General features: G+C 55.3%; 2 protein-coding genes across 6 annotated transcripts in view; both read right to left on the reverse strand.

Annotated features, from left to right (window-relative positions):
* Positions 1-1529: 1529 nt before the first annotated feature.
* On the reverse strand, positions 1530-9269 carry LOC136023689 (serine/threonine-protein kinase pim-1-like). Of its 2 annotated transcripts, XM_065698415.1 has the most exons (5): positions 3650-9269; positions 3525-3575; positions 2632-2998; positions 2238-2408; positions 1530-1965 (listed from the first exon to the last, which is right to left on the reverse strand). In XM_065698415.1, the coding sequence occupies exons 1-5, from the start codon at positions 3812-3814 to the stop codon at positions 1808-1810; spliced, it is 912 nt and encodes a 303-aa protein (XP_065554487.1). In that variant the 5' UTR covers positions 3815-9269; the 3' UTR covers positions 1530-1807. The 2 variants fall into 2 exon arrangements, with proteins under 2 accessions (XP_065554487.1, XP_065554486.1); XM_065698414.1 differs by lacking the exon at positions 2238-2408 and having other exon boundaries at positions 3650-9264.
* The window catches only part of KIF21B (kinesin family member 21B), a 39758-nt gene continuing 35320 nt past the window's right edge, over positions 9246-13683 (reverse strand). For 3 of the 4 annotated variants that reach the window (XM_065698391.1, XM_065698390.1, XM_065698389.1), the window contains 6 exons: positions 13017-13197; positions 12603-12767; positions 11966-12083; positions 11238-11408; positions 10557-10756; positions 9246-9332 (listed from right to left, as the gene is read on the reverse strand). In XM_065698391.1, coding sequence (XP_065554463.1) covers positions 9278-9332; positions 10557-10756; positions 11238-11408; positions 11966-12083; positions 12603-12767; positions 13017-13197 — 890 coding nt within the window. In that variant the 3' untranslated portion in view covers positions 9246-9277. The remainder of the gene's footprint in view (positions 9333-10556; positions 10757-11237; positions 11409-11965; positions 12084-12602; positions 12768-13016; positions 13198-13683) is intronic. The other variant, XM_065698392.1, reaches the window with a different exon arrangement.

Raw genomic sequence — 13683 nt, forward strand, 5'->3', positions numbered from 1 at the left:
CGGGGAGCTGCCACTGTGGGCAAGCTGTGAGGCACAAATGGTCTCACCCCTGAATAAACGGGGTTAAACTGGGAAAAACCAAACCTCAGCTGTAAAACCCCACAAACTTCCCAGGTGACGTGGGGCCCTGCCAGTGCCCAGGGCAGTGCCGTTCCTCTCATGCCCTGAGGAGAAACTCTGAAACTGGGTGGCCAGCACCCCCGGCACCTCCCTGGGCTGCGTGGGATGGGGACCACTGGCCCAGGCATCATTTGGCTGTGGGGACTTGTGGCCATCCTGCTCCTGAGGGAAACAGTGAATCAAGTGTTCAACAGTGAATTGTTCACAAACCACGTAAACAAGGCCCTTGGTGACTGAGTGGTGGCCTTGGCAGTCATGGGAAACAGTTGGACTTGATGAACTTAATGGTCTTTTCCAACCCAGTTGATTCTAGGATTGTATGATTAAGTGGGGGGTTTTCCTCATAAAAATCCCCAGGAACTCTCAGGCCCAGTGATGTCCTTATCGTCTCCTACCAAAGGGCAGTGAACTCCCCATCAGGGAGAAACAGCAGAGAAACAAGAGGTTTCCTTTCTTCCAGTCCATATGTGCAGTCCCTATGCCAGGCTGAGAACCTGCCTGTGGCAGGGAAGTGGCAGCGACCACAACCATGGGCACAGGCAGCTGGGAGCAGGAGCCGCTCCGCACCTCCGCCAGGCTGCTGGCAGGAACACGAGGGACCTGGGGGCAGACACAGGACACACACGGAGGGAAGACCCAAATGGAAAACCAGGGGATCAGCGGCTGCAGGAGCAAGGCGCGGGTTGGAAACCCATGGGAATTATAAATAAATAAATAACTGCCCACCGGCTAGAACTCTTAAAAAAAAAAAAAAAAAGCAAAACAAAAGAACAAATTCATGAAAATAAGTTAAAAACCAAAACTGGAGCAACAAGAAAAAAGGTCAAATCTTATCACTATTAACAACTGTACAAGAGCCTTTGCTCCTCTCTAACTTTGTCCATATTTACAGCTCTGTTGGTTTGCATTGTTTGTGCATTCGTGAGGGCACAGAGAAGCAAGGAACCCCAGACAAATCCACGTGAGATGGAGGCACAGGAGGCATCGCCCGGCTGGGCTCCCGCGTGTCCTCTGACCTTCTTGGGCAGGAGCTGTATATCCAGGCGAGTCTCGGAAAAGCACCAGAGTAGGAAAATTCAAGTATTTCCTCCAGCACAGCCCAGATGGTAACTGAAGGCACTCGAGCAGGGGGACAGAGGAGAAGAGGCACCACCCTGGACCTGCCCCCCGCCATCAGTTCTTCCCTGTTGAAGCTCTTCTCACAAGAAGGTCCCTGTTCCTCTTGTGTTCCTGAATTCAGCAGGTCAGGAGACACTGGGGAGCCTCCAAACCCAGAAACAAAACAGAAACAAAGAAAACGAAACACAAAACCTACACCCAACCCCCCAGACCCAGCTCCCTGATAAAACCCACCCCCAAAAAAGGCCAAATCGGCCAAAATCCCAAACCTCCCTAAAAAAACAGCCAACCCCAAAATGCTACCCCAGTCCCCCTGAAGCCCAAACCGGACAAAGCCAAACCCCGATCTCCCCCAGAAAACAAACCAGAACAAACCAAAACAAAGCAAACTGAACAGAACAGCACAAAGTCCAGGGCAGCCGGGCTGGATGGCGGCCACTGGTGCTTGGAAGACGAGGTCCAGGACAAGCTGTGCGAGGTGCCATCTGAGGATCCTTGCTCAGTTCTGTGCTCAGCAGGACAAGTCTGGGATTCTCTGCTGCTTCTGGCCAGGAGCCGCCTGGAGCTGTCACTTGCCAGGCTCCTGGATGAGGCTGTGCAGGTGGATGTCGGCTGTCTCCTGGGGCAGGTGAAGGGCTTGCAGCCATGTGTGGTTGAAAATGTCTTCCAGGGATGGTCTGTCGGAAGCGCGCAGGGATAAACACCACCGGATGAGGTGCTGGCACTCTGGGGAGAGAAGTGGGACCCGCTGTGAGTCGCAGGAGGCTCCTGTCCACCCTGTGCCACCATCCGCAGCACTGCTGCTGGGTGTGCTCAGAGACGCACCCACACCTCATGCTCCATGATGTGTGCTTGAGGAGAGCATGATGGCAGGACATGTGCCACCTCCTCCAGCTGACCAAGGCAGATCAGCCTATTCCACAGCTCTCAGCAGGATGCTCATGTGGCCAGAGCCACCTCCCAAACCCTGTTCTCCCCTGTGCCATGAAGTTGGGTACCCACTGACAGAGACCTGGCACCAAAAGAAGAGCTCCCACTGACGATGTCCTTGTCGCACTCAAAGGGGATGTCCCCACAGACCATGTCAGAAACCAGCATACCCAGCGACCAGATGGCTGCTGGACAGCCATGGTAGCGGACCCAGGCTGGCGGGCTGTACACGCCTGTTCCTACAAGGTACAGGCACAGCTCAGCAGGAGAATGCTGCCTGCTCCCAGATCTGTGCCCCAGCATCTCCGGGGATGTGGGGTTGCACCAAGTTGCACAAAAAGCAACTTGGCAGCTGCTGGAGAATGAACTCCCCCTCCAGCAAAGCAGGGAAGTGCTGGTGCCCAGCCAGGCTGGATCCTGCACTGCCCAGGACCGGGAGCATCCCCCCAGCTCCAGGCTCACCATCAAATTTGGTGTAGGCAGTGTCCTTAAGGAAGGTGCTGGAGCCAAAGTCGATGAGCTTGAGCTCTCCGGTAGACAGGTTGATGATAATGTTCTCATCCTTGATGTCTCGGTGTACGACGCCGCAGCTGTGGCAGTGTCGTACATCCTCCAGCACCTGGAGGAACAGCCCCCGCGCCAGGTCCTCAGGCAGGAACCTCCGCGCCGTGATGAAGTCAAACAGATCCTGCGACGGCTTTGGACGCTCCAGCACCAGCACGAAGCTGTCGGGCAGCTCAAACCAGTCCAGGAGGTGGATGATGGCGCTGCAGCCAGAGCCCACCTTCTTCAGCATGGCTGTCTCCATCGGTACTCGAGTGCCGTTGGGCTGCAGGGAGACCACGATGCCATCAGCTGGGCTGATGCTGCACCAGGGGTCTGGTGCCCCCTGCCCAGGGGATGGTGTAGTGCTGCCCTGCACTGCCCCACCAGTACCATGCATCCCCCAACCTGGGAAAAGCTCTGTCATCCACCTGCCTGGACCTACCAGTGCTTGGCCATCCAGGGGATGCTCCAGTGCCCTCCTGCCTAGCCACAGCACCGGCTGTCCCCCTGACCCAGGTATGCTCCAGTGCACTCCTGCCTGGCCACACCAGTACCCGGTGCTGCCGTGCCCTGGGGGTGCTCTGATGTCCCCCTGCCCAGACCTGTCAGTGCCTGGACATTCCTCGATCCAGGGGATGCTCCGGTGCCCTCCTGCCTGGCCACAACAGTACCGTGCTCCCCTGCCCCGAGGATGCTCCGGTGCCGCCCTGCTCGGCCCCATCGGTACCGGGCATCCCCCACCCGGCTGCTCCGCCTTCCCCGGTGACTCCCGGTTTCCCCTCCCGCTGTCCCGGGGGTCCCGCACTCACCAGCTCGCCCCACGAGGAGATGCGGTCCCGAGCCACGCGTTTGATCGCCACCTGCAAGCCAAGGGCAGCGTTGGGCTGAGCTGGCCCCCGCCGCGCCGCCTCCCACCGCCGGCCCCGCCACTTACCGGGGCGCTGTCGGACAGGCGGACCCCCGAGTACACGGACCCGAAGCCGCCGCTCCCCAGCAGCGGTCCCACGCGGTAAAGCTGCTCCAGCGGCTCCTTCTCCTTCCCTGCGCGCCAGACGCCGCCGTTATGGCCCTCGGCATAGCACCCCCACAGCCGAGCCATGGCGGTGGGACCAGCTTCTCCACAGGGAGCGTATTCCTCGCTTTATCCGTTTTCCCTGCAGCCTTGCCACTTCCTGAGGGTTCTCAGTGTCCCCAGGATCCTATGCGCAGAAACCCGTGTTGATGGGGCTGTTCTGGTGTTCACCCCATGGAGCTGATGCCCAGCATCAGCTTTCTGTTCTGACACCTTTGGTGAAGGAACAGTGGCTGGATGCAGTCACTTTTGGAGCTGGAATATGGAGAGCCTTAGAGAGGTCCCCAGACGAGCGTTATACAGAAGGAGCATTAGGTGGCTAAACAAATGCAGACCCCATGTTGATGTGACTGTTCGAGTGTTCACCATGTGTAGGTGACACTAAGCAACAGCTTTCTGTCCTAGCGCTTTTGGTGTGGGAAGATGGGCTTAATGTTTTCACTTTTGGAGCTGCACAATGGGGAGCCTGAGAGAGAGAGCTCCTCAGGCATTACGCACATAGAGCTTTAGGTAGGTTAAACAAGCACAAGTCCCCGTGTTGGTAGGGCTGTTCCAAGAATGCTTGCCAACACAAGGTGATGCCCAGTAAACAGCTTTCTGTGGAGGCTGTTTGGGCTGTGGGTACAGCTCACTGCCCCCCTTCCTGCCCTGCAGTCTGGTTGGTTGACCGGTGTCTTGGGGGGCACATGCTGCCCAGGAGAGGGCCTGGCTGGGTCTGTGCTTCCTCCACCTCAGCTCCTTAAGTTCCCCCCAGTGCAATCACATCTACCTTGACTGACTGAGGGCTGTGCCTGTAAGGATGCAAGTTACCTTCTCCCAACACACAGAGGGCTGTAGCTACATCAGTTCATCCAGCCTTTCCAACAACCCCTTTGCCAGATATTTCTGGCTATGCTTTCCCCTCTTCAAAGCCATCTCTTCTCTGATGCTTCATCTCAGTACATTATATTTGTGAGGACAAAAAGGCAAGGACCAACCACAACCAGTGTAAAAACATGTACATCATGAGACAGAAATAACTTACACTATTTACAGAAACACATCGAGGTATAAAATATATGTACATGCCTGTCCTCTGACATACCCAGACTGCTGGGCTGGGCTGCATGACCCAGCAGAGACAAAAGACACACCTTCACAAGAGTTGGCCTCTAGAAAACAGCTCTGAGCAAGAGAAGGCACCTGCTATTTGCAATGCTTCTACAGCAGGAAGGGATGAATGAGCAGGTGACATGACACTGATGCTGCCTGAGCCCTCCCCAGGACTGGACTGGAGGGTGCTGGGTGATCCCAGGAAACAGGGCATGTGGAAGAGCTGGCAGGTACCAGGCAGAGCTGTTATGGATGAAGGGAAAAGCCCCCCTGGGCAGGAGGAAGGTACAGGGCTGTGCTTTTCTAGGGATGAGCCCCAGGAAGCCAGACCAGGGCCTGGAGGACTGGGGCTGTGCTGGGCTCCCACCCACTTCCAGCTGGAACACCAGGAGGGCCAGGATTTCCCTTCCCTCCCCAGGAATGAGGGGACTCAGGGAGGGTGTTGCAGCCTCTAGGCTGTGAGCTTGCCAAAAAGCAAGTGGGAGCTCTATGCTCTGCTGAGACTGTACCTGCACCCTGCCCCATAGGGGACAAGGGAAGAAAGACAGGGATAGGGGCACTGGGAGAGCACCCTGGGGAGCAGGCACTGGTTCTGCAGCACCAAGGCAGGAGGCAGAATCTGAGACCTTAAAGCAGCTGTGCTTAGAGGTGCTGGGGAAGAACAGTGGAGGAGACAGGACCCCAGAGCCCAGCTCCTCACAGCTGGCCAGGCTGGGAGATGCAGCACCCACGTGTCCTTTTGTGCCACAAGAGCTGCGAGTGCCGCGGACAAGGCAGTGCCGAGGCTTCCTGGGGGGCTCAGAGTGGTCTGGGGACCCTTGTGTGCAAAGCTCAGCTCTGAGCAGAAGCTGGCCCCTGTGTGCTGGAGTGGGGAGATCCATGGGGCAAGAGTCAGGCCCCAGGTACAAAAGCAGCACCCAGTAATTTGAGGAAGGGAAGGACCTCCCTGGACTGCAGGTATCGAACCAATGCACCCAAGGGCAAAGCAAAAGGAGGTGCATGGTGCAAAGGCAGCTCAAAACCGGTCCTGCGATGGCAGAGGGATTCAGAAGCCACAAGAAGGTACTTAAGCCGTGCAAGTCCTGAGCCCCAGAGGAGCTCCCCAGCACAGTGCAAAGGATGACACAGTTCACCTGCTTCCTCCAGCACACAAAGAGCCCTCACCTGAGCCCACCTCCACCTTGGCTGTCTAAGCCCATGGCTCTGAAGGACCAGAGTCTCAGGGGCCACCCTTGCTGGACCACCTGCATATTGGGACATTGTGCTTTAGTGTTTGGGGGAACCTGCCCCGCCTAAACTGGCTCAGAGTGTGGCTCAGAGCTGTGAGCCGCTTTCTAAACCCCATTGTGCCAGGAAAGCAGTATACAACCCTGTGTCAGCTTCCCAGCCCCAGGCAGTGGGGAATCTGGGGCTCCAGGTTTACCCTGGTTTATGTTCAGTGTCTGGGACTGGATCTAGATTCAACTATGGTTTGGGGATAAAATAATCAAACATCATACATGAGAATGATGTTTTTTCACAGACCTGGACAGAGGCTTTTACAGGACCAGTTCCCTGCTGCTCCAGGCTGCAGGCTCTGGAAAATGGGGACCAGTTCATTCCAGTGATGTGCTTTGCATGGACATTCTGAACACAAGAAGGGCTTCACTGCACCCTCTTAGAACAGAGGCAGGAATCCAGATTGAGCTGAGCCTTTCAGAGGTCCCTTTCCATCCTGCAAGGGGACAAGAGGGACCCCTTCCACACTGCAGACCAACACAGTAATAGCAACAAAGCTGAGGCTCAGCCCAAGCACCCCACCAGCCACAGGAGCAAAACCTCAGTGCTGTGACCCAGCTGGGGGGAATCCTGCTGCATGAGGGGCAGTTCAGACATACAGTGAGGTGGGGGTGAGGCCATGTGTCCCCCAGCATGAATTCAAGTGTGAAAAACCATAACAATAATTAAGAAAAAAACCTAACAGCACACACACTCCCCACCCCATTCCCAACACAAACCCAGTGACAACAGCACCCAGCTTGCACCATGAGGTAGCTAAACCAGATCAACACTCAAGAAATGCTCTTGTGCATTTCACACAGATACTAAAACACACACACAGAGCTATAGGACCACAGTTACCCCCTTCTTTAGAGACCCCCTATCCAGTCACTTGCTGCTGTGCTGCAGCACCTGCAGGCTGCAAAAGCCTTGAGGCCCCCTCAACGTGCTACTGGACATAGCAGCGAGGTGGATGCTCAGCATCAGGCAGGATTGAGCACCCAGCCTTGGGAAATAAAGCAGGCACTTGCAGCCTACACATAAGAAGAAACTGGTGGTGAAAGGAAAGGTCTGACTCCAAGAGTACTCCAAGAGCAGGTTCCTTCATCGACTTCAGCAGGGAGCAGTGAGAGGCTCCACATCAGGCACTGGCAGATCTTGGTGCAGACATTGATGAATATGGCACACCCAGTAACAGACACTCAAACACACATCTCTGCCCAAATACAGACATCCACACCACCCATTCCAACCAAGCAAAGCTTCAGCCAGCTCAGGAATGAGCAGGGAAACCCTTTCCAAGGAGGGTGACACCTTCTGAGGCCCCCATGTCTATGCCTTACTCTCACTTCTCCATCAGCCATGGCAGGAGGGCTCCTAACCTCAGTGCAGGGCTCAGACATGATTGCTAGGGACTGCTCACTGAACTGGGCAGGGTCACACACACACCCACACACACAGAGGCATCACACCCACCACAAAGGCAAGCTAGTAGGATGGGGTTTTCCCCCAAAATGATCTTGGGGGTGGTCCAAGAGTCACCATGGTTGGAAAAAGCAGAGGGAAAATGGTCTGTGAGGCAGGTCCTGAACCCCCTGTGGCCTCTGAGATCCCAATTCATTGCTGTTGGGGTCTCATGAAGAAATCCTTAAATTTGAGTTCAAACACTGCTTCTTCTGTGACAGAGAACACCAGGTTCTCCTTGGCCATGCCAGGAGAAGCCCTGCTTGGCCAGGGTCTGGACAGAGGAGGAGATGATCCAACAGGACTGATGGAGAAAAACTTCAGTGTGAGACCAGGGCCTTGCATGCTCTGGAGCCAGAGGAGGAGGGAGCCTGCAGAAGCTGCATCCCTGGGAAAAGAGTCCTGAACAGAGTCCCCAGCTTTTCATGGAGATTGGACTGTGCAAGATCATCCACTGCAGGATTGTCCTTCAAACATGGGGTGAATCGGGGGCCTTGTGCGAGATGAGTGTGTGCAGCCCCTTCCTCACCCTGCTTCTGGCACAGCTGAGGCCAACCTGGCCCATCCTCTGGCTGCTCTATGCCTTGTCTTGGCCTTCTCTGGCTTCCAGATCCATGGGGCCAGTGGGCCAAACCTGAGCTAGTCCTTCCCAGGTAGAGGACTAAGAGCAGAGCCTGGAGGAAGGATTTACAGCTTCCAGAACAAGATGAATCACAGGGATGATGGTGATGAATCCAGACTTGGCTTCTTTGCCCTGTAACCTCTGTTCTTGCTTCATTTCTCTATCTCAAGGGTCAGCATGCTGCAGGAACCCACCACAGAAGCCCTGCTGAGGGCCAGGTTGTCAAGAGCAGGGTTAAGCAGCCTTTCCCCACTGCAGAGCACAAGGGCAAGAAGAGTCCATGAGCCATGGGTCAGCTGAGTTTATGACTGGAGTTATGACTGGAGTTTAGAGAATGTCAAAGGGAACTGCAGCAGGTTTGTCTGTAAGTTGACTGGTGGAGATGTTCCCAGGATTGCTGTACATCCAGAGCTGGGACATGGCAAAGGAATTCAGAGGTGCCCACCTCCAACTGCTGGGAACAGGTAGATGGAGGATGTGGAATGATAGGACTACCTGGAAATCCTTCTCCAGACTGCCCACAGCAGAGAGGCTGTCCCACAGGTAATGGCTCCAAGACAGCCCCTCTGTGCTGTGGTCCTGGCCAGCAGACACCAAATGTCCTTGTGGCTGTGGAGTGGAGAAAGACTCCTGCAGAAACCAGCCCCAGGGCCAGCAGGGACAGAAGCAGCACATCATGGTGGAAGCCACATAAGCCCATGGAGGCAAGGGGGTGTCTCAGAAGAAGCCAAGGAGCTCTGATGCCCACAGTTTCCAGCAGGCATTACAGCAGGATGGGTGAGAAAAGAGCTGAAACACTTCCTGGTCACTGGAAAACCATCAAGAAACCTCAACAGGAGGGAAGGTGGAGCTGACGATGCCCTGTAGAGCTGCCTTCTCACAGGAGCTAGTAGTGGTCAAAGTACCAGATGGGACATCATCCACCCCACCAGGTCATGCACAAAGAAATCCCTATCCCTGGACTGAGCTCTTAGAGTTGACCAGGTCTTGATAGCAAGGGAGAGGTACCCTGACCTTCACCCTCCTGTCATGTCCTCCAGTCTTTGCAGCTCCTAGTTGGACCCTGCGGGTAACCTCCTCCCGCTCCAGAGCTTCACTGTCAAGTCACTGAGAAAAAAAGGTGAGAGGGATGGTGTGACCCCAGGAGTCCTGCAGAGAGGAGCAACACTGCCCACCCCAGCCCATGGCAGCATGCACCCCACAAGACCCTTTTCCCATGGCAAGAGTTTGCCCAATCTGTTTTGGGGAGCAGACAGGCCCAATGGGGCTCAGCCTCCAGCTCACCCCACTGGCAGCAGTTGGGGACAATGAAAAAGGTTGACCTCCAGGGCTGACCCTGACCACAGGACTCCTGCACCCCTCGAGTGACTCTAGGTCAAATCAGTGACACCACAGGGAGCTGCTGTGCTTAGTCTCCCCAGGGCATGGGCTGCTTTGGGGGTGACTGCTGACTCCCACCCCACCATCCATGCAAAGGAGTGGGCAAGGCCACAGTGTCCTCCGAGCTGCCACAGTGGATGTGGGCACTCAGCAAGGAGAAAAACCAAAGCAAGGAAACCAAACTGCCGCAGGGGTGTGACTGGGACAAGGGGACAAGTCTCTTCTAGCAAAGTGGGGAAAAACGCAAAATAGTTTCATACCGTGAAGAAGCAGCTCAGACCAGAGAGAAGGGAAGAAAAAGAGAGAGGGGGAGGGAGAGAGGAGTGAAAGCAAGCGACAGAAAGACAGAGGGAGAAAAAGATGGAGAGAAAGAGAAAAGGGAAGAAAAGACAGAAGACTGCATGAGCAAGAGAGAAAGAGCAGAAGGGTCAAGGCAGACTAGTAGCACGGCCCTTTATGGCAAGGACGCGTCGTGGAAGGCAAGGGGTGAGCCCAGGCACGTAATTCCATAACTTTACCCGGCAGTCACTGTGGCACAGATGGGAGGTGGGGAGGAGGAGAGACAGAGAGAGACAGAGAAAAAGGAAGGGAGAAAAGGGACATGGTGGAAAAGAGGATATCAGAGTCTTGCTGCCAAAGAACTCCCCGAGAGCAGCAGAGGATGTCCAGCCCCGGGGAGAGGGAAAACCCAGGGCATCACCAGAGCATGGGAAGGGGATGGTCAGGGAATAGCTCTTGGCACTTCATTGGGCAGGCCATGACATGGGGCAGGCTAAAGATGGGCGAGATGAGATGGAGTGGAGGGACTAGAAAGCTGTGAGACTCCCCCTTTCCCTCCCTCCCTGCTTCCTGTCCACCCAGCACAAACCCACCCAGGCCTGGGGGTGACGCTTCAGCCCAGGGCTCTCCCACCTCCCAGGGGCTCTGGGAAACAGAAAGCCCGGGGCTCACCTGGAGGCAGTGAAGATGTGCTTTGAGTTGGTGCAGATGGCATTGATGGGGCTGTCGTGTCCCTTGATCTCCCCAACGGGGGTGAAGGTGTCCACGTTCCACACTTTGATCATGCCTCCTCGGCAAGCGCTCAGCACCATGGGGCGCCCGGGAATGAAGGCCAGGGCACACACCCAGTCTTTGTGGGCATTGGGGATTTGCTGTAGGCATAGAGCAGAGATCATGAGCAACCTCATCTGCAGCACACCACCGGCCTCATGCACCCAGCATGGGTCAGATCCTTACTGTTGCACCCTGGGGCTGATCTGGATTGTAGGACTAATGAAGCAAAGTTAGGAGGCCAAGAAGATGGATTCAAAAGTCAGGGTTTGTTTTTTCTCCCCTGCTCCATAGGCAGGAGATAACATCTGATCTTCAGAGAGGAACACCCCACCCAGCACTGCAATTCATACTGCAGCCTGTGTGCCAGGGGGAGCTGGCAATCCTGAGTGCCCCACAGCACAGAGCCACCCCACTCATGCACTGCCACATTTCCAGGAATGGGAATATCCTCCCTGGTGAGCTCAGTGCAGGACACTGGCATAAGGTCCCTGGACAAAGGTCCCACCAGCAGCAATGCTCCTCTACCACACATTACCCTGAGTCACCCTCAGGACCTGTATGATATGCTCCCCTCCAGACCTGGATAAGTTCCTGCTGCTCCAGATCCCACTTCTTTATGCCATTGTCCCTGGAGCCGCTGAAGAGGATGTCTCCCTGGATGGCCAGGCACTCGATGCCATCGTAGTGAGGGGGCTCAAAGTTGTGAGTGGGGCCAATATTGCCCACCATACCCTCAGCAATTTCAAATACCTGGGGGGAAGAATAGTGGGGAAAGACCTCAGATGGCACTGGAAACAGAGCTGACCCTCTCTTGAAGAACGTGGCCATCACTCCATCTGTTTTCCAGGTTCAGGGCACCCAGACTGAGGCTGGAAAGGGGACTGGGAATTGGCATCTGTACTGGGGAGGAGGATTGAGCAGAACAGGGTGAGCTGCAAATGTGGGTTGGCCATAACATGCAAGTACCGGCTACAGGAAGTACTTGGCTGAGGGAAAGGAGAGCCTGAGGGAGAACAGAAATGCAAATCCATCTCCAAAGGTGCACTTCTATTATGGACCAAGCAAAAACCAAGACTTGGGGTGATGCACAAAAATCTTCCATGCAGAGGTGAAACTGGAATCTGGGCTCAGATTTCAGGAGAGAGAGTTTGGGGGTTGGAACTAGATGAACGATTTGATGATTCTATGATCTTAAGGTTTTTTCCAATCCAAATCATTCCATGATTCTATGAGAAGAGACCAAGGGGTTACCAACATTTGGGCTTCCCTCTGTGACACAGAGCTTTGCTCTAGGGGGAGGTGAGTACCTTGATATAGTGATCTTTGGAGCCTGTGACCACCAGGTCGTGGTTGCTCGCCGTCTGGTTTACCGTGAGACACATCACGGGCCCAATGTGGCCACTCAGCTTCCCGATGGGCTGCAACCTGAGTTCAACAACATGGGTCAGCTAGCCCCTTCCTGGGTGCTGCTCGTCCAAAGGGCTCTCCCAGGAAAGGATTCCCATAGGGGTTGTTCATTTTGGGGGACTGTGAGCAGGGACATCCCTCTTCCTGCTGATGCCAGGAGGAAGGAGACCTCAGGGCATGCCCAGATCTGGCTCCAGAGCCTAGGCTGCAGCAAGGAGTCAGTGCAAACCTGGCAGGGAGGGTGACAAGGGCAAAACCAGGGTGTACTGCTGCTCATCCCACATTTCCTTCCCCTTCTCCTAAGCTCTGCCCAGCTCACGGACAAACCCCTCACCCTAAGTAGCTCCACTGCTGCTTATCACCCCTTGGGTCCCATAGGAAAGGGTCCTGAAAGTACTTATTCCAGGCAAGTTCTATTGCTAAAAAGGCTTTCCATTTCCCCAGGGGAGTTATTTTAGGCGCCTCTGAGCAGACAGTGTTCACTATGGATAGACAGTATCCACTCCATAAGTTGTCCTGCCCACCCCAGCACCTCACCTGCTCAGCTCCCAGATGCGGACGGAGTTCCCAGTGGCAGCATAGAGCATGGTGCCAGTGGGGTTCAGAGCAATCTGGTTGATCTGGTGCTCCCCCGGCACACTGGTGACTGTGCGGGTACTGGTCCCAGCACAGGCATCCCCAGAGATCACCTGTCCAGAAGATCTAAGGGAGACAGAGGTCAAGCAGGGAGGATGAGTGGAGCCTGGAGACACTGAGGCCCCACTGAGGAACCACATGGGTCCCCTCACCCCAAGCTTTCTCCCAGCTTCCTGGTTCCTTAGCAGTGGCACTAAAGCAGCTGGAATTTGGCCCTGTCCCCAGCCTCAGTAGGTCCTGACACTGGCTTCTGCAAAGCCAGAGATGCCCAGAGAAGGCCGTAGTCCCCCCCAGCTTCTCCCGTCTGCCACATACGTGAGGGTGCGGATGCAGCGGGCTGAGTCCCGGATGTCCCACACTTTGATGTATGATGTAGACACAGTGAACACCAGCCCCGTGTGGCTGCAGTACTTGATAGAAACCACGTTGTTTGGGTGACCCTTGAGGGAAGCAATTTCTTGGCCTGTTACCAGGTTCCACATTTTGCAGCTTCGGTCTGTGGGAGGAAGAATATGTCCAGGAGTGTCAGGATGGCAGAAGTCTCCCTCCAAAGCCATGGTGACTTGAGGGCAATACCTTCTCTGAGCATCACCTCCCCACACCCTCAGAATCAGAGGAGAAGAGCTGGGCAGGGTATGGCAAGGCTCAATGCTGAGGACAGACAAGAAGCCCAGGAGGAATCATCCCCATGGTGTCCAGCACTTCACATAGAATCCTAGAATCAGCCAGGTTGGAAAAGATCTTTAAGTTCATCCAGTCCAACCCTTACCCCAGCATTGCCAAGGCCACCACTAACCCATGGCACTGAGGCCTTGTCTGCACAGTTTGGGAACACTTGCAGGGACGGTGCCTGCAGCCGTGCCCTGGGCAGCCTGTTCCAATGCCTGAGCACCCTCTGGGGAAGAAATTGCTCCTCAGCTCCATCTAAGCCTCCCCTGGTCCATCTAGACCTCCCCTGGTACAGCTTAGGGCCATTTCCTCT

The sequence above is a fragment of the Lathamus discolor genome, chromosome 19 (assembly GCF_037157495.1).
Source record: "Lathamus discolor isolate bLatDis1 chromosome 19, bLatDis1.hap1, whole genome shotgun sequence".
Taxonomy (NCBI): Eukaryota; Metazoa; Chordata; class Aves; order Psittaciformes; family Psittacidae; genus Lathamus; species Lathamus discolor.